The 24,303-nt window shown below is 43.0% G+C and overlaps 1 protein-coding gene across 16 annotated transcripts in view; it reads left to right on the top strand.

Annotated features, from left to right (window-relative positions):
- The first annotated feature begins 892 nt into the window (after positions 1 to 892).
- Positions 893 to 24,303, top strand: part of NEB (nebulin) — a 232,032-nt gene continuing 208,621 nt past the window's right edge. For 9 of the 16 annotated variants that reach the window (XM_066575212.1, XM_066575222.1, XM_066575220.1 and 6 more), the window contains exons 1-4: positions 895 to 950; positions 1,629 to 1,711; positions 2,728 to 2,789; positions 21,975 to 22,049. In XM_066575212.1, coding sequence (XP_066431309.1) covers positions 2,757 to 2,789; positions 21,975 to 22,049 — 108 coding nt within the window. In that variant the 5' untranslated portion in view covers positions 895 to 950; positions 1,629 to 1,711; positions 2,728 to 2,756. Of the gene's footprint in view, positions 951 to 1,628; positions 1,712 to 2,727; positions 2,790 to 21,974; positions 22,050 to 24,303 lie in introns of all 16 variants that reach the window. The other 7 variants (XM_066575209.1, XM_066575217.1, XM_066575208.1 and 4 more) reach the window with 4 other exon arrangements.

Below are 24,303 nucleotides of genomic sequence, written 5' to 3'. Positions count from 1 at the left end.
GGCCACAGCAGCCATGATCAGAGTTCACTCCAATTGCGGCAGTTAAACATTTTAGTGCCACAGTCAATTCTGATAGTAGCATTTAATTGGCCGATCAGCGATTAGAGGTCCCGAACAGCTTCTGAAGGCGCCCAGGACTGCCATGTTTTTCTGCCTATTAAGACGTGCCTGTGGGCTGTGGCATGGCTTAATAAACTACCTGTAGAAATCAGTATATTGTATTATATTGTAAAAGCGATCAAACGATCGTATGTTCAAGTCCCCTTTGGGAAACCCTTTTCCGGTGTCTATAATAAAAAAAAAAAATCAAAAACAAATACAGTATGACAAAAAACTGTATAAATTTGGTATGTTATGGCTTTTTCCATTTCACTCCACTTAGAATTTTTTTTTTTAAGTACATAATTTGGTATATTAAATAGTATCGCTGAAGAATACACCCCTCAGAAAGCTACTTTGATGGAAAAATTACAAAGTTCTGATTTTTTTGAAAGTGGAGAGGAAAAAAATAAAAATTGGCCGTAATATTTATTTCCTTCTTGCAAGTCTCCGATTCTATGTCTAGAAGGAATTTGCCGTCCTTTCCTTAATAAACCATCAACCATAAATAAAAAGCAAAAAAAAGACTAAAAATATACACAAATGCATAAAAAACTTGCTGATAAATGAATGATAATGTCATATTTGGGAGCAGCCTCACTTGTTATTATTTGCTCAGAATGTAAATGACTATTCGTCCTGCTCTCTCCACGGATTTGCTGAACAGGTGGTCTTCAAAAGGGTCACCAAGTATATTTAGCATCTGAAACCTGAGCGAGCCGCCCCAGGATTGGCTGCCGGAGGCACATGATAATTTAGGAGCTGGAGCATTTGCTCTGCTCTTGACCAGCGTTTCTGAGGAGGGAAGAGTTGGAGGCTTTGCTGCTAAGGAAATTAATTAGATATCACTGGTAAGAGCTGTTATTTCTTGCTTTCCATAGTGAAGACTATTGTATTGCCTGCATAGGACTTTGCTGCTTGGTTGACATGGAGACATCTAGGACTACAGCTTGGCCACTTCTGTGGTCTTGGTTGGGTTCACCTCTTCTCCGACCAGTGGTCACTGGACATCCATAGCTTGGCTGGGCTTCACTTAGTCAGTGACTGCTGATGGATATATGATAAGTAACAGCTACACTCCATGTTGCAGTGTGGCCTCCGATAACATAGCGCATACGATAGTGACGCACCCTATAGACGCCGTTGGTAGAATCGCACCAGAATCTCGCATTATTTTATACTATTTTATGATTTACGTTATTTCTTCGTTGGCACTATAAAGGGAGCAGCATTACGTGTTCCTATATTTAACCTGCACTAGTAGGCTGCAGCTTCCTCAGAAGGTATTACAGTTGAAATGGCTAAACAAAACCCACCAATCAGCTGGTGGTATTAACTTACATGCCACATAACTCTGTGCCAGGCGGCAGCTGCTTCGAAGCTTCAACTACTAACTTTAGGGACCGCGCTGTTATAAAACTGAATAGTTTGACAGGCCTGGCCATAGCATTCCACACCAGAACAAACCAGTAAAGCCTCACAATTTGGGCAAAAGAGAAAAAAAATATATGAATTTTGATATTTTTCAGGTCTGATCCAAAAACGCTGCAGAAAAAAAAACGGGATCAAAAGAACAGGCCCATGGTGTTCAGAACGCATATAATCCCATAAGGTTACTATTCTACCTACTACATATAATAGACACATCAGATAGACAATATGTAGACTATACTGTAGTGTATATCTATATCTATCTATCATCTATCTCATATCTATCTATCTCATATCTATTTATCTATCTATCTATCTATCTCATATCTATCTATCTATCTATCTCCTATCTATCTATCTATCTATCTCCTATCTATCTATCTCCTATCTATCTATCTCATATCTATCTATCTATCTATCTATCTATCTCATATTTATGTATCTATTTCATATCTCTCTATCTATCTATCTATCTATCTATCTATCTATCTATCTCCTATCTATCTATCTATCTCATATCTATCTATCTCCTATCTATCTATCTATCTATCTATCTATCTATCTATCTATCTATCTATCTATCTCATATCTATCTATCTCATATCTATCTATCTATCTATCTATCTATCTATCTATCTATCTATCTATCTCATATCTATCTATCTATTTATCTCATATTTATGTATCTATCTATCCCATATCTATCTATCTATCTATCTATCTCTCCTCTATCTATCTATCTATCTATCTATCTATTTCCTATCTATCTATCTCATATCTATCTATCTATCTATCTATCTATCTATCTATCTATCTATCTATCCTTCTATCTCATATCTATCTATCTATCTATATCTATCTCCTATGTATCTATCTGCTCTCCTTCTATCTTATATCTATCTATCTATCTATCTATCTATCTATCTATCTATCTATCTATCTATCTATCATCTATCTATCTATGTCATATCTATCTATCTCATATCTATCTATCTCATATCTATCTATCTATCTATGTCATATCTATTTATCTATCTATCTCATATCTATCTATCTATCTATCTATCTATCTATCTATCTATCTATCTATCTATGTCATATCTATCTCATATCTATCATTTTTCATCTACGTAATATTATTCTATTTTTTTCAAATTCTATTCATTTTTGACTGTTAACATTATATTTTCTCATTAGTTTTGTAGGTGACAAGGTGAAACCTCAAAATGGCGGACGAGGAGGAATATGAGGAGTACGAGGTAAGAAGTTCAGTTTTGCTATACTCTCATATATGCTTGTTACTGTCAGCTCAGGTTGGATGTGACCGGGTATTCGTGGGCCCCTGTTCCTTTCCATGGCAGTTTATTGAGGTGTTTTGCAGAATTGTGGGGTGGCATTCCTGCAGTCTATGGAGTTATTAATAGCGGACACATGTAGTATTCATCGGGCTACTACCTCAGCTAACAGGTTTGATGCAGATAGAGTGATCCTGATGTACTGTGATACCTATTAAGTCAGCAGATCTGGAAACATACAGAGATATGATAGGCATGTGCCAGGATGCGGCCATCGAGCCGTTCTAATCTGGTGTGAGCTGCATTACTGCTCTCTGGGACGAGGGTTAATGAGAAGTAATAAAGGCCGCAACAAACATGATGATTTCTCGTCAACTAATTAGAAAATTGTTTAAAAGTTTTTGATTATATTTCGAAAAGCTTTCTTCTTGACAAATGTTTTGATTGCCCGGCAGTCACGTTCGGCACTCGTTCTCATTATCTCGTGTTCTTCTCCGTCACAGTATCAGTGGCTTTGGTTTACAAGTGGCGGATATTGATACGAGCCAACAAACGTGGACATTTACAGATAATCAATACATGTAAATGTAACTGGAGTCGTTGGTTAGAAAGGTCACTCATTAACCTGCGCTCTTATCCCATGTTACTAGCGGAAATAGAAGGGCAGAGCGCCTCTAGGGGTAAAGGTAGATATGATAGTGGATGTGTGTATATGCAGGCCGATATTAGGAGATAAGGTATATTGTGAGCGTAAAGGTGCTGCTAGCCCCAGGGACCCTGGACTTCGTAGAGACGTAAGGGTCATATGAAGCAAAAGCCATGGGCGCTGGTGCAACCTTGTGTAGATGAAGAATAATGCCAGTCAAGGTGTAAAAACTTAACTTCACTTTATATATTCGCTTTGTCAAAAGCAATTGAGACCATAGGAGGAGTGGTCATTTTGCTGCAAAACTCGGCATGCAGTTACATCTCAAGCAGATATGTAATGGATCACCCGAGGCCCTAAACGTTGTTCCTCCTTGGCCTACAAGAGGCTCTCGGAGGCTCCTTGTGTGTAGTGACCTCTTCTTCAGCTTGTAGAACTTGTTGGCCACTAGACGCCTCTACGACGCAGAGAAGAGATTTCACCCACGTTACCAGAGTCTGAGAGGGACGCATTATTGGGATGTGAGAAGCTGGATGGTTGTATCGACGAATTGTCCCCCATCGGGCCATTCTAACCAGACTGTTAGGAGGTGTTGGGACCAGTGGATGGGGCACACAAGGCAACCGGGTTCAGGACACCCTCGACAGAACACTAGTAGAGAGGACTGTCTGACCAAACTGTTAGGAGGTGTTGGAACCCTTGGATGTGTGAGGGCACACAAGGTGACCGGGTTCAGGACGTCCCCTACAGACCACCAGTAGAGAGTCTGATCTTCCAACAAGAACTAGAAGCTCCAACCGTTTCGTTGTCCACCATCCAGAGACAGGTGGCGCCATTGTTACAGGCCCCTGTGTCTGCCAGAACCACTTCCAGGCTCTTGGCTTAAGGACATTTGGTCTCATGGTGCCCCTTACCTGTACTGCCTATGACAATGACCATAGTCTTCATTTATAGTGATGCCATGAACAAAGGAACTGGACGCTACAGAGGGGAATCGGGTTGTTTTCAGCAACAAATGCAGGTTTAGTTTGGGTGCTGACGACGGCCTTGTACGTGTCCAGAGACCTCGAGGTGAGCCCCTCAATCCTGCCTTTGATGTGATGGTCTCGGGGGCCAACGCATACAACAGTCGGTCCCCCTAGTAATGGTAAGAGGGACAATGACAGCTCAGCAATATATTTAGGACATCCTGCAGCCACATGTGTTCCTCTCATAGTGGCTTCCAGCAGGATAATGCTCGGGTGCACACACAAGGGGGTCACAGGAAGCCCCCACAACATTGCCACATTTCAATTGCTTGCCCAGTCATCAGATTTATTGCGAAAAGAACATGCATAGGGCCATCTGAGATACCATATGGAATCTGTATGCCTCCATGCCCGCCAATATCACATCTTGCATGCAAGTTAGAAGTGGCTCAAGAGGGTACTAGAGCCTACATGCCCACCTGTATCACATCTTGTATCCAAGCTAGAGGCGGTACAGCAGGGCACTAGAGCCTTCATGCCCACCCATATCATATCTTGTATCCAAGCTAGAGGTGGTAAAACAGAGTACTAGAGCCTCTATACCGGCCTGCATCACATCTTGTATCCAAGCTAAAGGTGGTACTACATTTACTATTCCCTGCTCTGATTGGCCAGCATTGGTCATGTGAGCAGCACTGGACAATCACAACAGCGTGTAATATCTTAGGGTACATTCACATATAACGGAAAAAGTGCAGTTTTTCTGGAATAGAAAAGCCACACCAAATCCACATCATTTTGGCATCAAAAACCTGTCCAAATCCGCACCGTTTCCGTTATGTGTGAACATACCCTAAGACTACCGAAGCATTACCAATGCTCTGTGTGCATTTAGTAGTCAGAGAAATGTGGTCGCCATCTTGGTTTGTCTGGAACCAAAGGGTCACTTTAACAAATCAACCCGATCTCATTTCCAAATGGGCAGAAGTCGGGCCTTAAGGCAAAAACATACGGCCATATGCGTAACTATGCCCGGTGCTCCAGATATGCATCAACAGGGCTTTTTTTTCTCGGAGTATTCAAACTTTGGGCTATAGTCTGTGAGTTTGAATAAAACTGCGGGAGGATAAGTCCTGCCTTATCTTTCCTGCATGTAGTATTAACGAGGACAAGTCCTATCTTTTCTCACCCGTGCTTTAAAGTGCTAGAATACCGCAAATGAAAAAAAACATTGAAATCAATTGCTTCATCCCGTTATGCAGTGGTGAATATCACGGCCGTAAAGCGGGATGAGATCACCCCCATGTGAAGAAGCCCTAAGGGTAAGTGACCTGTGCGGGTCACACAGGTCGCATCATCTGTCCCTGCTAACCTAGTAACCGTACACCTCGAGAGCCATCAGTCTGCTGCGTGGAGGACATGTAGGAGCTACTGCTTGTGCTTGCTCAGCATCATTTTCAGCAAAGACCTCATCGGAGTTCAAAATGGCCGACCCCTGATTTACTTATGCTGCAGGGGCATTATAGACTTTAGAAATTAGCAGTCCTAGCAGGTACTAAATGGCGTCTAATATACAAGACAATTTATATTAGTTCACTGGGACTAAAACATGCAGTTTATAAAGCACTCAGTGTAGAAATGCGCTACCTTAGTACATAGTCCACTTTGGTGGACGCTCTCCATGCACAGAAATACAGGAGGACCTGGACTTACAATCCTTGATCTGTGACATTGTGTGCCGCTCGTGCCGGACCGAACAGATGGGAGAAGACCCTTCTGCGCAAGCGCGTCTAATCGGGAGATTAGACGCTGAAATTAGACGGAGCCATGGAGACAGGGACGCCAGCACAGGGAAGGTAAGTGAATAACTTCTGTATGGCTCATATTTAATGCACGATGTCTATTACAAAGTGCATTAATATGGCCATACAGAAATACTTAACCCCACTTGCTTTCGTGAGACAACCCCTTTAAGGCAGATTTAGCAAAGTACTGTACCAGTTTTGAAAATCTCATCTTAAAGGGGTTGTCCAGGTTTAGATAAAACATAGCTGCTTTCTTCCATAAACAGCGCCACACCTGTCCATAGGTTGTGTCTGGCATTGCAGCTCAGCTTCATGGAAGTGATTGGGGATGAGAAATAAAACCACACTCAGCTCTTGAACAGTTGTGGCGCTGTTTTTGGAAGAGAGCAGCCATGTTTTTCTAATCCTGGAGCACCCCTTTTAATACTTTTTGCACCATGTCCGCCACTTTTCTAAAACTGGGCAGGATTTGGTTAAAATGATTCACTGACCCATCATAATAATTTATGGCAGAAACTGGGACGAATTATTGCCGAGATCTACGCCATCTAGTGAAGCTCCTGGGCCCCAGTGCAAAATCTGTAACAGGGCCCCCAAGTATAATGATTTATTCCCAGTACTGGGCTCCCTATATGGAGAAGAGAGGCCTGATACGCCCCCTAAGGCTCCTGGGACCGGATGCAACTGCATCCTCTGCATCCCCTATAGTTACACCGCTGGTCTGGTGCATGGGACTTGCCAGGGGCTGCCAAGTTTATTAAGAGTTATGCGCCTTTTAATAAACTTGGCACGTCTTACCCCAGGACAGTCTTTACTTAGTAGACGCGCACAGGCCAGTCTACCCCAAAACTTATCAGTTCGGGCCAATCCCTTTAAAGCCCAATGCAGGTCAAAACCTGCATATTCTGATATGGCTGCCATGTTGGTTCCTGAATACTGAGATGTTAGTGTTTTATGGCGTCTTCACACTTTTAGAGCTGCTTTTGAGCAACTATGTTTTGAATGGTGGAGGTCTGTTATTGGCAAGAAGTGCATGGACTCCATAGACTCTCTATTGAGCTGGTACACCGCCCTGAGCAAAGTTTGAAAGCACCAAATGGGCAAATTGCTCAGATGAGTTCTTCTGCCTGTTAGTTTTAATGATCGTTGGAGATCTCAGTACTCTTTGATCAAAACTTCTAATATATTACCATGACATGTAGGTATGGTGGCTCAGTGGATAGTATGGTTGCCTTGCTGTGCTGTTGTCCTGGGTTCAAATCCAACTAAGGGCAACATCTGCATGGAGTTTGTACATTTTCCCACTGTTTGTTTGGTTTCCTTCCAGGTATTCTGGTTTCCTCTTACAGTCCAAAAACATTCTAATAGGTGAACTTAAAAACTGATCAGCTGATGTTTTGGCCCGTTGTCAGTAAAGCAGGATTGGAGTAGAAGAATAGATGGAAGTCATGCCTTCTATTACACTTCCAGATCCGAACCCAATGTGGAGACAGAAGTGTGATAGAAAGCATTGCACCCATTGGTTTCAATAGGAGCTAAGCCTTTCTCTTACACTTTTGGCTCCGAACCAAGTGATGATGTCTGGCCCCGCTGTACTGAGCAGCTCATCAGTGGGGATACCAAGCAGCCGACCCCACTGATCAACTATTGATGATCTATCGTGAGGATAAGTCAGTGATAGTATATGTCTGGAAAACAACTTTAGGGCGCATTCAGACGACCGTATATTGGCTGGGTTTTCACGCCCAGCTGATATACATCGTCCCTCTCTGCAGGGGGAGCAAGCTGGAAGAGCAGTGCACTGAGCTCCCGCCTCCTCTCCGCCCTTCGCCACTATTTGCAATAGGAAGGGGTGGAGCTAAGTTCCAAGGCGTAGCTTCGCCCCTGTCCCACCCCTCCCATTGCAAATAGTGGCGAGGGAATGGAGAGGAGGCGGGAGCTCAGTGCACTGCTCTTCCAGCTTGCTCCCCCTGCAGAGAGGGACGACTTATATCGGCTGGGCGTGAAAACGCAGCCAATATACCGTCGTCTGAATCCAGCCATAAACTGTATGAATAGCTTTGTATACTACAACCTTCTTGCAGTCAGAGGAAATGGAGGGAGATCCCTACAGAACGGACATGGGAGGGCCAAATGCAGATGTGAACGTAGCCATAGCCTATCCGTTTCCATAATGTTGCTCTTTACCACCATACAGTTTGTGTAAGTCGTCACTGTTAGGGTAAGTTCACACATAATTAGATTTGCTGTGGATTTTCCACAGCAGAAAACTTGCAGAAAATCTGCAGGGATAAACCCGCACCGCCTTTGTACCAAGTGGTGCAAATTTGACATGTTTCTTGTTGCGGATTTCATCTTTCATTTGCAGAGATTGTATCCGCAAAATATGCAGCATAAGATGACATAAATCCACATCGCATGTCAATTCTGCTGCAGATTTCATGTGGATTTTTCCACACCGCGTGGATGAGAGTTAAGAAATCTTATCCTTATGTTTCAGTAAAATACATCATGAAATCGGCAGCAGAATTGACACGCGGCGCAGATTATAAAACTACAACATGTCAATTAATGCTGCGGATTGTCAGTGCGGATTCCATCTCTTCAAATGAGGAGGTGAAATCCGCACCAAAACTGCAACAATCTGTACATATTTTCCACCGCAGTTTTGCTTTGGACTTTCTGCTATAAATCTAATTGTGTGAACGCGCCCTAACATCTCATCCACATGGCGTGTACGGTAATGCTTCAGATCTCCCATGTGAAAAATGTGCAGCATTTCTACCCTTGTGCCCATAGCCTTAGTAATGAGAACAGCGACCCTTCTGACAACAACGACTATTGTGGCCACAGCCTGTTGAATCTTCTATGAGGCGAGTGGGATCTGTGTCCGTCGGGGGCGCAGGCTCAGGCTTGGATTAGAAAAAGGAGGCTGCTTCTATAATTTACTGTATGGTAGCACTGTAATGGCACGTGGCCTAAAATAGCTTTAGTGTCTGTAGGTGTAATGGGAGCTGGGCTGCGCTAATGCTGAGTGCGACCTCCGGACTTGCACGACTGGATGTGCGATAAATATAAATGATTTCTTCACATTAGTCTTTTATATGTGTAAATGCACTTTTATTGTATTGGCTTATAAGGGAGCAAACATTCATAGTAAGTCAATTAATACCCCGCTTGTTGCACCAGTTATAGTTACTACTAGATTAAATATCTTTCATACATTTTTTAAATATATAAAACAAATAAAAACACTTAAAGGCTATGGAAACCTTTGTGCATAAAAAATCTATGCACATATATCTTACTGAATTCCTGCAGAAAAAAAATGCACTTTTGTTTTTGTTTTGTTTTCCTTCTCATGCATTTTGAAAGCCCCATACTTGGTTTGCAGCCTCTGCTATATTCAAGTTTCTGGCTAGGGGTTGTTCCCAGCATTGATCAGCTGGTTTCTCTAATGAACATGCACAAGCTCAGTTCCCCATCCCCTCTTACAGAGGCTGTGTAGCATAATCACACCCACTCAATACAACACAGCTATCTCTTCATCCTCTGTCTGAGTAGCTGATGGTCTGTTCCCTCTCACTGCTGATGAGAGCAGAAACGTCATCCAGAGTGAATTACAGCTCTCTGTAATAGTAGCTTTCTTTGCTCTGTCCTCCTGATCGGTATTAGTGCAGTATGTCTCCACCAGAAGTATGGGTGGAGACATGGTGTGAAAGTATGTTTGTCTCTATTCATGTGTTCAGGGGACAATCGGGAGCTGTGGGCGTAACCTGGGCGTTACCTGTAGCTAAGCCTGGCCAACTGATGTCTCCGCCCATACCTCCAGTGGAGACATACTGCACTAGTACCCTCCTGATCTCTCCCAACATTTCCCAGCATTGCCATACATCCTCTGTAATAACTCTGTGGAAAGACAGTGAAGGCAGGTTCACAGCAGGGGTAGAGGAGAAGCTGTCAGTTTACTCTGGAAAACAATACAAGCATAGAAATCAAATAATCAGACATTTTGAAGACAAACCAAATCTAAAAAAAAAATCTTTATTTCCAAAAACACATTGATTAAAAAAAAGAGTAGCCTTTAAAACTCCCCAAAGCAAATCTAATAAAAACACGAAATAACAGGCAAAGAAAATACCCAGTAGTATATAGTGTCAAGCAATCAATAACTCCAGTCCTGGCCATTTAACCATTTAGATACCGTCATCAGTGCTCTCTGCGATGGGTTACATGGCAACTTAAGGCTTAACGGTGGCTGGCCTGCCATGGCAGTAAGCATAAAAAGATAAAAAGAACAAAGTTAATAGACTGCAGTTCAGAAGTATTGCAGTATATCATATCAGTGCTTACAAGATCATATGTTCAGGCTTCTGCTGGGACATAGAAATAAAGTTTAAAAAAGTTGCAACTTAACAAAAGGGGAAAAACAAAATCTTTTTTGTCCTCTTCTCCTTTTTTGTGTAAATAAATAAATATATAATTGGAATCGCTGCGTACATAGTGATCCGGACAATAAAATAACAGCATTCTTTATCCAGTATGGAGAACGTTGTGTGTGTAAAAATCTACATCTATCCTTCTAGCAAATTTATATTATATATATATATATATATATATATATATATACACACATACAGTAGAGGTAGTCAGAATTAAATGAAACGTTCTTTGTGTGATTGTAACGTTGTAAGTGATTACAATATAAGAGCAAGAGTATTATTTATTGCGGAAAACTGACCCCTTGAAGGGAAGCTCTAGTACCCTGTTCTACCGCCTCTAGCTTGGATACAAGATGGGATACGGGTGGGCATGGAGGCTCTAGTACCCTGTTCTACCGCCTCTAGCTTGGATACAAGATGTGATACGGGCGGGCATGGAGGCTCTAGTACCCTGTTCTACCGCCTCTAGCTTGGATACAAGATGGGATACGGGTGGGCATGGAGGCTCTAGTACCCTGTTGTACCACCTCTAGCTTGGATACAAGATGTGATACGGGTGGGCATGGAGGCTCTAGTATCCTGCTGTACTGCCTCTAGCTTGTATACAAGATTTCATACGGGGGGCATGGAGGCTCTAGTACCCTGTTGTACCACCTCTAGCTTGGATACAAGATGTGATACAGGTGGGCATGGAGGCTCTAGTAGCCTGTTGGGTTGCCTCTAGCTTGGATACAAGATGTGATACGGGTGGCATGGAGGCTCTAGTACCCTGTTGCACTGCCTCTAGCTTGAATATGAGATGTGATATGGATGGATAGGGGGGCTCTAGTACCCTGTTGTACCACCTCTAGCTTGAATCCAAGATGTAATATGGATGGGCAGGGGGGCATACAGGCTTTGTATGGTATCCTGTGGCATATCGTTCGATGCAAACTCATAGGCTGTGGAAGTTGGCATGCCAGATGGTCCCATACATGTTCCATTGGCGATAAAGCTGGTGACCAGTTGACCATGGAAGTGTGACAATGTTGTGGGGACTCCTGTGACCCCCTTGTGTGCGGCCGAGCATTATCCTGCTGGAAGCCGCCATAAGAGGAACACATGGGGCTGCAGGATGTCCTGAACATTTCGCTGAGCTGTCATTGTCTCTCGTACCACTACAAGGGGTCACTGACTGTCATATACATTGGCCCCCAGACCATCACACCAGTAATGGGGCAGGATTGAGGTGCTCACCCCCAGGGTCTCCAGACATGAACACGGCCATCGTCAGTGGCTATGAGGGTCCACTGTTGTGGAAAGTGATTGGCCGCACCAGTCACATGTTCTGATCAGCAGCCTCCAGGAAAGACAGTGTGGTTGTGAAACGATTTTAGGTCATGGGGAAACCCCTTTAAGGCTGGAAGAAGAACACATCTGGTATGTGATAAATGGTTGCTGGGCTGGATAATGTGGCTCTACAAGTTTCACTAGTCCCCCCCCCTTCCATCCCCAGGGTGTTGATAGTATATTCCGATGCTCTTCTTGATCATGGATTTATTTCTGATCACAGTATTTTCTATGTATTTGATTTAAAGATGAAAGTTCTAATATTTAACCATTCATTTATTTGTGTCATGGTCACCTTTAGCTTATGGAGTAAGAAGGAGGTTCGCACAGTTTGGTTCAGTTTTCGATCCCTATTTGCCGAAGGTAGCAAAAAATCCCCAAAAGTCTATTTATATGTTTATTCTGGATCCATTCCGGACTTTGGCTAGAAATACAATGCCTCAAATCAACACTGTTTGAATAAGGCGTAATACTCAAGCAAACACTACATGTGGCGCAGGTGAATTTCCACCAACAGTTTAAAGGGGTTGTCCGGTTACTGGACAATTGTGCTTCAATAGCAGTGCCTGCCTTAAAACAATAAGCTGAACTATACATACCCCTCCACAGCTGCTAGGATCCAGCGCTGAAGATCACTGCAGTCCTGGTGATTGTTTTGACATATGATGTCACAGGAAATCACGTAACTGCTGTAGCCAGTGACAAGCTGCGGCATCACGTTCTTAAACTCCTGACATCATGGCGCTCAAGATATGAGCATTGATGCCAGGAAAACGTTGGTAACGCTGCAGCCTCTCAATGATTTTATATGCCACAACAATCACCGGGACTGCAGCGCTGAATCCCAGTGACCACGAATGGGTAAGTATAGTTCAGTTTATTGTTTTAAGTTAGGCACTGCTCTTGAAGCGGGGTTGTCCGGTAACTGGACAACCCCTTTAAGTGGGTGGGCCAAGATTCCTCTCCATTAGGGCCTATGAATGTCATACAGAGTGGTCTCCATATGATATCTCCCTCTATGGCCAAAACAGAGAGCCACTCTCTTCCATCCGTCTGGACCTTGTATCGGCCATCCTTATAATTATAGGATGGCCATTCATGTGAATGACTGTCTTGTAATGCTACAAACCCCCTGCTGCAGCAGTTGTAGGAGAAATGACTTGTTGGCCACGGCTTACCCGGCAACATCAGTTGTTTGCCAGAGATGCCTAGAGTGGGACCCGGGGCTATCAGCTGTTTGCCCAGGCCCCGCACACCAAAATAGTTGTGCACAACCTCTCTAAAATTGTTCATATATTAGTGAATGAAAGGTTAGACCTAGACCAGGTTTTCCTCACACATTCTGAAAACATTATTGTTAGTTTATTGGCTTCACATGAAATTTGCCCAAGAAACATGAGTAAGATACTCATCGTTCTATTCCACTGTGGCAGCCATTTCTCCTTCTTTGTTTACGTCCAGGGGATTAAAAAAATTGGTCCCGGTCATGTGATCATCACAGAGGTGCGTGGCTCATTACAAGACACAACTATGATAACTGTATGTTACAAGCCGCACACCAGTTTGTCCATCACATCACCAGGACAGATTTTATCCTCTAGATAAACAATGAAGGTTTATTTTAATACCTTCCTATTGTTAGTGCAAACAAAAGTATTTGCTATGTGATATGCTTCTGGGGTCCAAATTCTTAGAGTTTAAGCCGAGCTCGGGAGATTAATGTCAAACCACAGTCATGGATGTAATCCAAAGTTATCTGTTTATTGATCGACAGGCAGCAATTTTTATAGGGGCACATGCTTCAATTACGATAATTCAAATCTATTATAATTCATTTATTATCATTGGTCAAAGAAACACAAACACAATATAAATATGCAAGATAAGGAATTTAACATCTAAAATTAACGGCAAAGACACGCACAAGCGCAGAAGAGTCATATGTGATTAACTTCTTAGAATACAAAAGTACAGTACCGTATATACCGGCGTATAAGGCGACGGGGCGTATAAGACGACCCCCCAACTGTCACCTTATACGCCGGTATACAGTGGAGAAAAAAAAAATAATTTATTACTCACCTCCCACGGCGTTCTGTCGCGCTCCGGCAGGATGTCGCTCGCTCCGGCAGGCTGTCGCTCGCTCCTCGTCCCCGGCGCAGCATAGCTTTCTGAATGCGGGGCTTGAAATCCCCGCTTCCAGAAAGCTAATACACATGCCGGCAGCCATGACATCATTGAATGGCTGTGATTGGCTAAAGCACACGTGGCTTCAGCCAATCACACTATTCAATGACATCATTGAATGGGTGTGATTGCTAACACGTGCGCCTTCAGCCAATCACAGCCATTCAATGATGTCATTGAATAGTGTGATTGGCTGAAGCCACGTGTGCTTTAGCCAATCACAGCCATTCAATGCTGTCATGGCTGCCGGCGTGTGTATTAGCTTTCTGGAAGCGGGGATTTCAAGCCCCGCATTCAGAAAGCTATGCTGCGCCGGGGACGAGGATCGAGCGACAGCCTGCCGGAGCGAGCGACATCCTGCCGGAGCGCGACAGAACGCCGTGGGAGGTGAGTAATAAATTTTTTTTTTTTACACTTTTTTTTTTTTTGTATTACCGGCGCATAAGACGACCCCCGACTGCAGAGCAGATTTTTCGGGGTTCAAAAGTCGTCTTATACGCCGGTATATACGGTAAGTATAAACAATAAACTGTTTGGAGAGCAATTGGAGGACAGGGCGCAATGACTGAAACTATTCATTCTAGAACCTTGGAAAGTTCTAATCATCGAGGTCCCTTCTTATTCTTCAATACATTTGATCAAATTTTGTTAAAGGAAAAGTACAAAACATTGACTATATCATATAAATGGAAGAAGCATATTATAATGCAGAAAAGGGAAAGTGGAGTCATATTAATTTCACTAACATTAGCATCAGCTTTACATGTATGGCAAGTGACTGAGCATGGAGTGGGCTCAGGAACTGGGTAGGTACCAACTGTACAGCTGACACCAGGTTGTAACAGCTGGGATTGGGATAACTTAGATTCTCGCCATTTAGATATTGAGGTCAGTGCTGACTCTGGCATTTAAATGACATGGATCTTGTCATAGTGGGACTAAATAAGACTATAGAAATAAGTGCAATTAAAAAAAAGACTTCTATTCCATTTTTTCATGAACAAAATAAGAAAGCACAAAATAAACATATTCAGTATTGACACGCTCGTAAAAGTTCACTTTTTTGAAATATTGCATCATTTATCCCACCCAATGAAAGTCGTAAAAAATACATTATAATTGTAGCACTGTTTTTCTTTTTTGTTTTTCAATTTTTACTTATCCCTTATTCTGTTGAAAATTTAATAAAAACCGAATGTTTCAAAAAAAAAACCCAAAACATGATGTCTGAATTTTTGGCACCCCATTTAAAAAAAAAATGAATAAAAAGTGATCAAAAAGACGTACGTACCCCAAAATGGTACCAATAGAAACTACAGTTCGCTCTGCAAAAAACAAGCCCTCACATCGTCCCAAAAAGAGAAATTATGGGTGTCAAAAGATAGTGAAAGAAAGTAATATTTTTAATGTTTTTTTTTTTTCTTTCAAAATAGTACAGCATAAAGGATGTAAGTTTGGTATCGCTATAATCACATTCACTCACAGAATTAAGGTCACATGTCATTTTTATCACCGTATAAAGCAAAGGCCTCCAAAAAGGACTGCAATTACATTTTTTTTCTTATCGCCTAAAATATTAAAAGGGTTCCAATACATTAAATGATACGACTGGAAAATATAGCTCATCCCGCAAAAAGCAAACTACTACGTTTGCCGGAGAGAGTCGGAATAGTCAGGCACTTTGGCATAGTATCTTCTGAAGTGGAAATCTAGTTTTACTTGGAGACATTTCAGATGAATGGCCATCCGTGTAATACAAGAGTGCCTCGAGTCCGCCAGAATAGGAGCTCCTACAGAGCAGCTCTCTGCTCCGGCTCACAGAGGGGTTCCAAGCATCAGTCCCCTTCTGCCGCTTACTATGAAGGGGACACTGTTTATGGAGAAATAGTTTGTACTGGGACCGGAGGGGGGTAGTTATATTACCTGGCACCTCCTTTATCCCATACAACCAGTAATCCGCCTGTTCCTCAGGTACCGCTCTGCTGCTTCTAAGACTACTGGATGCAAAATATGCCTTGATAGTCTAATGGCCCCTAAACACGGGTCGATATCGTTCAGAATTGTTCACATTTCTGGACTCTCAAAGGAATTTAAACAATAGTCTTCCCATATAAACGCCTGAAGCAAATGAACGAAAATTGTTCAGTCTTTGCATGCAGAAAACTGAGCAACAGCAGTGTAAACAGCAATTGTTCACTTTAGAACAACTGTCTACTAACTGTGAATGGAGGCGGGTAATAATAATAATCTGTATTTGTATAGCGCCAACATATTCCGCAGCGCTTACAAAGACGGGGGATACAGAAAGACAAAAGATACAAAGATTACAGAACCACGGTTACATAGTAATCAGCTGATGGAAACAATAGGGGTGAGGGTCCTGCTCTAACGAGCTTACATACTACAAGTAATGAGGTGATACAGAAGGTAAAGGGCTGGAGATGTGCACGATATGGGGAGGTGGAGGGTGAGGGATGCTATACACAGACAGTGGTCAGACATTTGGCCGTGTGGCGGCAGAATCAGTATGACTGCAGGAGCGGTTTATGATGGCTAGCAGGGATTGCAGTCAGTAGGTCAGGGAGCATGTTATCAGGCGGAGTACAGAGGGATTTGGTTTAGGGTATGCGGTATGCCTTTCTAAAGAGGTGCGTTTTTAGAGCACGCCCGAAGTTCTGCGAGTCCTGGATTGCCCGGGTAGCCTTTGGTAGTGCGTTCCAGGGGACCGGTGCTGCTCTGGAGAAGTCTTGGAGGCGGGAATGAGAAGTTCGAATTAAAGGGGCGCTCAGTCTGGTTTCGTTAGCAGAGCAGAGAGCCCGGGCTGGGTGATGGATTGAGATGAGGGAGGGAAGGTAGGGGAAGAATGCTCCCTGGCCGCCCTGCCTCCATTCCGATAGGGCTGTGAGCAATGCCAGTGATACCCGCTTCTGTGTAACAGCCCAGAATGAGCATCACAGGAACGAATAGCGGGCAATGTTTGCCCAAAAGTTCGTCCCTTGTAAAGGGGCCTTAAGACATTAAACACTGCTCAGATTGCCCAGTGTTGCTAATGTGAGCAGCCCTGGCCAATCAGAAAGCAGCATCCAGTGGCTAATTACCAATGCACAGTGGGTAGTCCAAGAAGTAGCGCAACCGTCTTGGATCACTGGGGGGTGGGGGGCCCTAGGAACCGGCAGATCTGCAGCAGTACAGGATTAAAGGGGCTACACCAGGTAATATAACACCCTCCTCCTCTGCTTATAGGCCACTTTAGAAATTAGCAGCATAGACATTCACAGATTCAAATGGAAAGGGCCAGTTCTAAGTTTACATGGACTGTTGGGTGACAGAATCACAATCAGCCCCCTTAATGATTTATAGGCCCCGCTGTGCCCCCTGGGCAACTAATAAGGCCCACTGTGCCCCAGCAAACACATAATAAGCTTACTCACCCTTTACCACATGCCAGTGGCATCCTCTATGCTCTGCCTTGGCATTTTCTCATCAGCATCATGCAGAATGACTCCACCACCTGATTGCACCACCTGCATGACAGAGAAGGCGCCGGGCAGCGGAACAGGAAGCACTCGGCTTTCTGCAGTACTGCTGATTTAGTCAATTGTTTCTTAAAGACATGGATATAATTAGTTGCAAAGAACGAGGATCAGATCGCACCAATCCTTGAGTGCCTCTGAGTCCAGGCCCCTGCCTAGGCATGCTGGCCGCTGGCATAGTGAAAGGGGGCACTTTTATGCTTTGCTTTTCCTGGATCACTACTGCAACAAAGCACTGTGTACCCCTTAAATGCATGATGATTGGGGAAGCGGAGCTGCACCACAGAGGAACTGCTAGTAGAGGCACTTGCAATATGAGACGGGGCTGTTTAAAGTGAAAACCGTCCCTGTGACATTTCTGCTGCAAGTGTTTTAGATTACATTTGCTCTATGTGACGGTGGTCCTGCAAGCTACAGAAGTTCATCTGATGTGAATCCATCCAAGATGGGAAGATATTAGTAAAAGATTTTATTTTTCACCCAGTGTTTATTACCAGGTCGGATATATTTAGGGCAAATAAAGGCAGCAGCTGCCAATAGTCTATTTCTATAATGTTACACTAAACATATGCTATATTGGAAGAGCTAAAAGTCATTACAATAGCATAATACATTTGGTTTATACAAATCGATAGACATTTTATACTAACTAATCATCATGTCTATCACACTTCTTTCGTATTAAAGAGAAAGCAGTCTCTGAGGGCCGCATAATGTACTGACAGACAAGTGCCTGCTGTCTGTATCTGTGCAGTAGTTTGGGAGAAACTTGCATTTTATTAGTAACAGCAAGATACAGAGTATTACAGGAAGTAGTCCTCAATATTCATGAGCTGCAGGCTAGCTCCACCTACCACACCCTCCAGTCATTGATTGACTGCTGTCTGCCTACTATTGTGCATAACAGGACAGCTGTCAATTAGTGGCCTGAGGGTGAGGTGGGCGTGGCTAGCTGCTGATCATGAATATTGAGGACTACTTCCTGTAATTCTCTGTGTCTGGCTGCTACTAATAAAATGCAGGTTTCTCCTAAACTACTGCACAGATTCACACAGCAGACATATCACTGTAATCAGACTCACTACCTTGGACTGCTCTCAGAAAAGGGGTGCAAAAAGATGGTGACTGATTCCTTCTAAAGGCGGGTGTCACTAACAGCAATAAATGTAGGACTTTTGATGCAGTTGGAGCCATTAATCTATAAATATTATGTGGCCCTTGATACTTGATACAGACTTAACTGGCCTACATGGATGGACCACGCATGCTGGAATCAATGTCTGAAATCTCTCCATGACAGTTGCGGACAGGAAAATATTTGCTAATATGCAAAGTCTGCAGCCGCGGTTGTTCTGGGACCTTCCTGATAGTTGAGATCTAAATTTGTAAACCTCGATGATGACTGCCAAGTAAAAATAACTGTTGCAACCTACTGTTAGACGTCTTCTGTGCCAACACGAATTTGGGTATAAACTTCCACTATTTTAGAGGATGGGGGCGGGGCTATTAAGAATGATTTAATCCCATGTAAATATCTTTATGCAAATCACCCATAAATTTCACTGTTAATTGTTTACACAGAAACAAATAAGCTCACATCAGCGCTTCGTTTTCTGTTTTTCTGTTCCACCCTAAGAGGAAAAGCAGAAAAGAATGGATCCAGTACAACCCACATTGATTTCAGTGGGACTCATCTTGTTACAGTTCGCTTCTGTTCCGTCTGGTTTCCAGTTTTTGACCAAAGAAAAGTCTGAAGTGCAGGAATTTTTTATTGGAAACTGGATGGATTGGAGCGTTCAGTTGTATTTTTACATTGAATTCAATGTGAGGCGAAAACAAAAACTACCGTACTCCGATTGTATCTGTTTGGGCATCCGTTTCATGGATCTGTGTACATCAGACCGCAGAGCCTGACAACTCATTTTTTATGGAACCGACAAAATGCTGGATTTGTGGGCAAAACTCAAACAAACTGAAACTAAGGTTTCCATTATTTCTTACTGATCAGTTTGATGGATGCATCAAAAAACGGAAGAATTAGCTTCCATTTCTATCACTTTGGATCCGTTTTTTGTTTAATTTTGAGCATGTGCAGAAAAAAACGGATGGAACAACTAATGGATACAAACACAGGGTATTCTGCTTGCATCTGTTCCCCTATGACAACAGTGTAAAATATGTAAGGCTACTTACTGCAGGTTTCTCTTTTTTCGTTTTACAGAAAAAAATAGGGCAGCAGACTACGCTATTGTATCTGGGCACAAACTGAAACAAACCGAGAGTTCTACAAAATTAGAATTAGACTGAAACATTTATTTCTGTTTTTCTGTCTCTATGATTAAAAAGAATCGAATCCCCAAATGCAGATATGGACAAAGCCTCATATTGACTATTACATGTATATTTTGTTGCATATTTTGACTACAAAACTGATTACATTAAGCCAAGACTTCAGCTGCATATGGGATAGTGCTGTTAACAACTGTTTAGGGTACCGCTATGGGCTCCACATCAACCCCATGATAGGTTTCTCCTTCAGGAAACAACTACCTCATTTGTTTTCTTTAGAACGAGTGCAGAACTTTAATACACAGTGATGTAACTGGAATGTAGTATTTGCCGGACTTATTTCTCTAAGCCTTTACTGCGGTAATAGGCCTGTGACACAATATTTAATCTCTGTAAATGTTTCAGGTATCATGAGAGGGAACACACTCTTGGCAACCTATCCCATTGAAACTCAGGACTATGGTGTCATTACAAGCACATGTGCTCTGTCATACCTGAAATCCCCAAGGAAAACACTTCTAAATTTGTTTCAGGCTTGTCAAGGAAAGAGTGACAGTCAACACAGGAATTTACCCATTGTACACACCGGAAAAAATGATTCAAGCTTATGTGGACCATGAGTTCAAATCTCAAAAATAATTTGACAATCAGTTCTATGTGTCTATATTGTTAAGTGCCTCGTTAGCTGCGAACTCAATTTTGCTTCGTAAGTGCTGCTAATGAGATTTTCTTATCACTATTTGGTGTTGTAATCCATGCCCTGGTACTTTTACAACCTAAGCTTGAGGATTTCCCATGTTGTATAAAGATGAGTTGAAGAGCGTCAGGTTTTTCCCAAAGAACCGCCCCCACACGCCCTGTTCTGGATTGGCAAGCAAACTGATTTCTCTTCTTCACAGTAACCCTGCGCCGGCGCTATAGCAAACCCAGCCCGCGCCTGCGCACCTCCACTTTCCTTTACTTTCTGAGACATCAGCGGCGTACTGCTCAGGCACGTTGAGGATCGTTACTCCCATAGTCATCTGACCTGAGACACAATGGGAGTAGCTATTTCTAAGGTGCATGCGCAGTACGCCGCTGAAGTTACAGCTGGTAAAGGAGAAATGGGGTGCGCAGATTGTAAGGGTACCGGGGTACATATTGCAAAACTAATTAGCAATAAGGAAATCTCATTAGCAGCGCTGTTAAAGGTTTATCGTAAATTACATTTTAAAAACCTGATGACAGGTTACCTTTAAGTGGCTAACCTCAGGATAGGTCATCAATAGTAAATCAGTAGGGGTCTGCAACCTGAAGCGGCCAGCCAATGAGCCGTTTGCCGAGCCAGTGTGCTCTTGCCCTGAGTTGATTTCTGCAGGAAGGAGACAGCTCCATTCTTTCTGCAGTGACTAGTCTGGGTATTACAATCAAAATTTCTGTTGAGGTGAATGAGAACTTTGCCTGTAATACCGAGTCTGGTCACTGCAATGAGACCGGAGCTGTCTGCTTCCTGCAGAAACCAGCCAGGTGCACAAATGCAGCAGCTTGGTGAACAGCTGATTATTTGGGCTACCAGACAATCGACCCCCAACCAATCTACTGTTAATGGCCTATCCTAAGAATAGTCTATTAGTAGTTTACAGCTTGGCAACCTTTTTAATGAATGTTACATTAATGAACGGGACCAGAAACGTATGGTTTTAAAAATTGTGATGCGGTTAAAATGATCCTTTTTTTTATATTGTGGGCACCAATACACTTCTATGGCACAGCAGATCGTTATATATCGGTAGCCAGGAAAATGAGCCCTCCGGCCCGGCCTTCACACATGTGCAAGATATATGTAGATAGTGTATATTTTTATTGCAGTTGAATGGTATACGATGCTTGTGTTTGCTAGGTCAGCAGCTCTGCAGGTAAGTGCTCCTGTGACTATAACCACTGACTGTCTGGATTTACCATCTTTTATAGTACTATTATGAAGAGACTGTCGTTGAAGATGGAGGGACGGAGGTGGTTACAACAACTACCCAGACTCAAAGCAAGGTAAAAAATCCTTCATTTTTAGCCCGCTATTAAATTATTCTGCTCTCAGGGAATCTTCCATCGGAAAATCTTGGTACTTTGCAAGACAATTCAGTTTTTTAAATTCCGCTTATCTCCATAAATGTATAACGTACCACTGCCATCAAACATGCAACTTTTAGTGGAAAGTTAAAAAGTTACTAAAAAAGTTAATGCTTGCTGTGATAGAAAGGTATCAAAGTCCATCGCAGATCACATTGTGCTGGACTATGAGAGGCCATGCCCTCCCACGAAGCCCCTCCTACTTGTCAAAAAAGGCATGCGTGTGGCCTAAAAAGTAAAAAAAAAAAAGTACATTTTTGGTCAAAATAGGTGTGTGCCAAAATTTGTGACTTTACTGGGTGTCTCATCACAGACTTTGGTGGTGACTTGCCTGGATGTGCTATCAATATCTGATCAAGGGGTCCGATTGCTGTGAACCCCATCGATTGCTAGAACAAAGTGACAACAGCACTAAGCAAACCACTCCCTCAATAATTCTTCGCCCCTGGTCTGTCACCTATTGGCATTCTTTATAATGTCCTGGTTGCCCTTTAGGATTTCTACATTCCATAGTACATTTTCCGTTGGAGATCTCCCTTACAATGGAAGCTTCACGAGGATTACAAAAAACAGAAACTGACTATAATCACCGATTACTTTTTATTACTGTGAATTTGCATTAATTTCTGACATGTTAGGGCCCATTTAGACACAACGATTATTGTTCAAAGTTCGCTCAAAAGCCGTCTTTTGAGCGATAATCGTCGTGTGTAACCGCACTTACATCGGGCAGTTTTCGTTAACCAGTCAATGATCGTTGTCTTTCAGTATGCTGAAAGACAACGATCAGCCTTATCAGGAATTCACAGCAGGATACAGCTGATGCTATTGTTTCAGCTGTATCCCGCTCCCAGAACACAGGCAGGGTATGAAGAACACAGCGGTCCAGTTGTGTTCTTCATACTCCACACGGAGCGCACAGCTGTATAACAGCTGAGCGCTCCATGAACAGCCAAGGTATGAAGAACACAGCTGTACAGCTGTGTTCTACATACCCCGCTCGGAGCTTTAGGCTGTATAACAGCCGGCTGCTCCGAGCAGAGAACAGCTGGATGCAGAAGACAAGTGGCCCCCAGCTTGTCCTCTGTATACCCCGCTTGGAGCGCAAAGTGATCGCTCAACGTTTAAGCGATCACCTTGCGCCTTAAAGGCACACAATGATTATCGCTCAAAAGACATCTTTTGAGTGATAATCGTTGTGTCTAAACCAGGCATTACTGTGTTAACGAGGCGTCATTCATGCCGTAACTGCCATATTTATTTACAGCTTGCTTTCCAGTTTTAAAGGGGTTTCTAGTTTAATGTAATTAAGTCCTGCAGCTTTCTGATGTATGTCTTGTTTCAGTTCTTTGCCATTTTTCAGACCTCTGCTTCTTATCAGTGAATTGAAACATTCATTGTGTGCAGATCATACATAGGGCTTGTTACAACCAAGGGCTCTGATAATATAGCGGGACTTGATCAAGACAGCTTTTCATCCATTGAATGGAAATAAGAACATTTTCATTCACTGGAAGCTGGAATGGATCTTGAGGAAATGAAACGCAAAGTACATTAGAAAGTTGCGAACTTTAAGTTGTACTTAAGGGAAAGACACCTTTAGGGTGCGGGCAGACGAGCGCAACGTATAATCGCCCGAGCGATCGTTTTTCACCGATCACGACCAGAGCTAGAAAGCGTATTTTCGTTTGTTCCTACTTTGCAAACGGTCTTTTCGGCGATCGAATATGCGTTGGCGCGTATTTCGGTCGCATATGTTCCGTTTTTTTCGAATTGCCGTTTTTACGCGCCGTAAAATCGCCCAAGTGAACGAATACATTCGAAACCATTGCCTCAGATGGTCACGTATATACGTTTGGTCGCAAAAACGCGCCGTTTATGCGCTCGTCTGCCCGCACCCTTAGGGTGCCTTCACACTGGTGATGAAATCACACACTTTCCCAGCGCTGCAAGGCTGCGAGTAATTGCAAACATATGAAGCCAATGGCTTCAAATGCCTCCGTGCACATGAGTGATGTTTTAACAGTTGCAATGCAGCGTTAAAACAAAATCGCGGCATGTCCATCTTTTTGCAATCTGACCCTATTGTTTCCAATGGGGCTGTCGGCAGCAGTGCCAGCCCCATTTAAATCAATAGGAGATGCTCGTGGAGAGAATTTTCGGAGGGGGTGGT

Source organism: Eleutherodactylus coqui, chromosome 8, assembly GCF_035609145.1.
Source record: "Eleutherodactylus coqui strain aEleCoq1 chromosome 8, aEleCoq1.hap1, whole genome shotgun sequence".
Taxonomy (NCBI): domain Eukaryota; kingdom Metazoa; phylum Chordata; class Amphibia; order Anura; family Eleutherodactylidae; genus Eleutherodactylus; species Eleutherodactylus coqui.
Note: the sequence above shows the minus strand (reverse complement) of the source record. Positions and strands in the feature narration are given on the sequence as shown.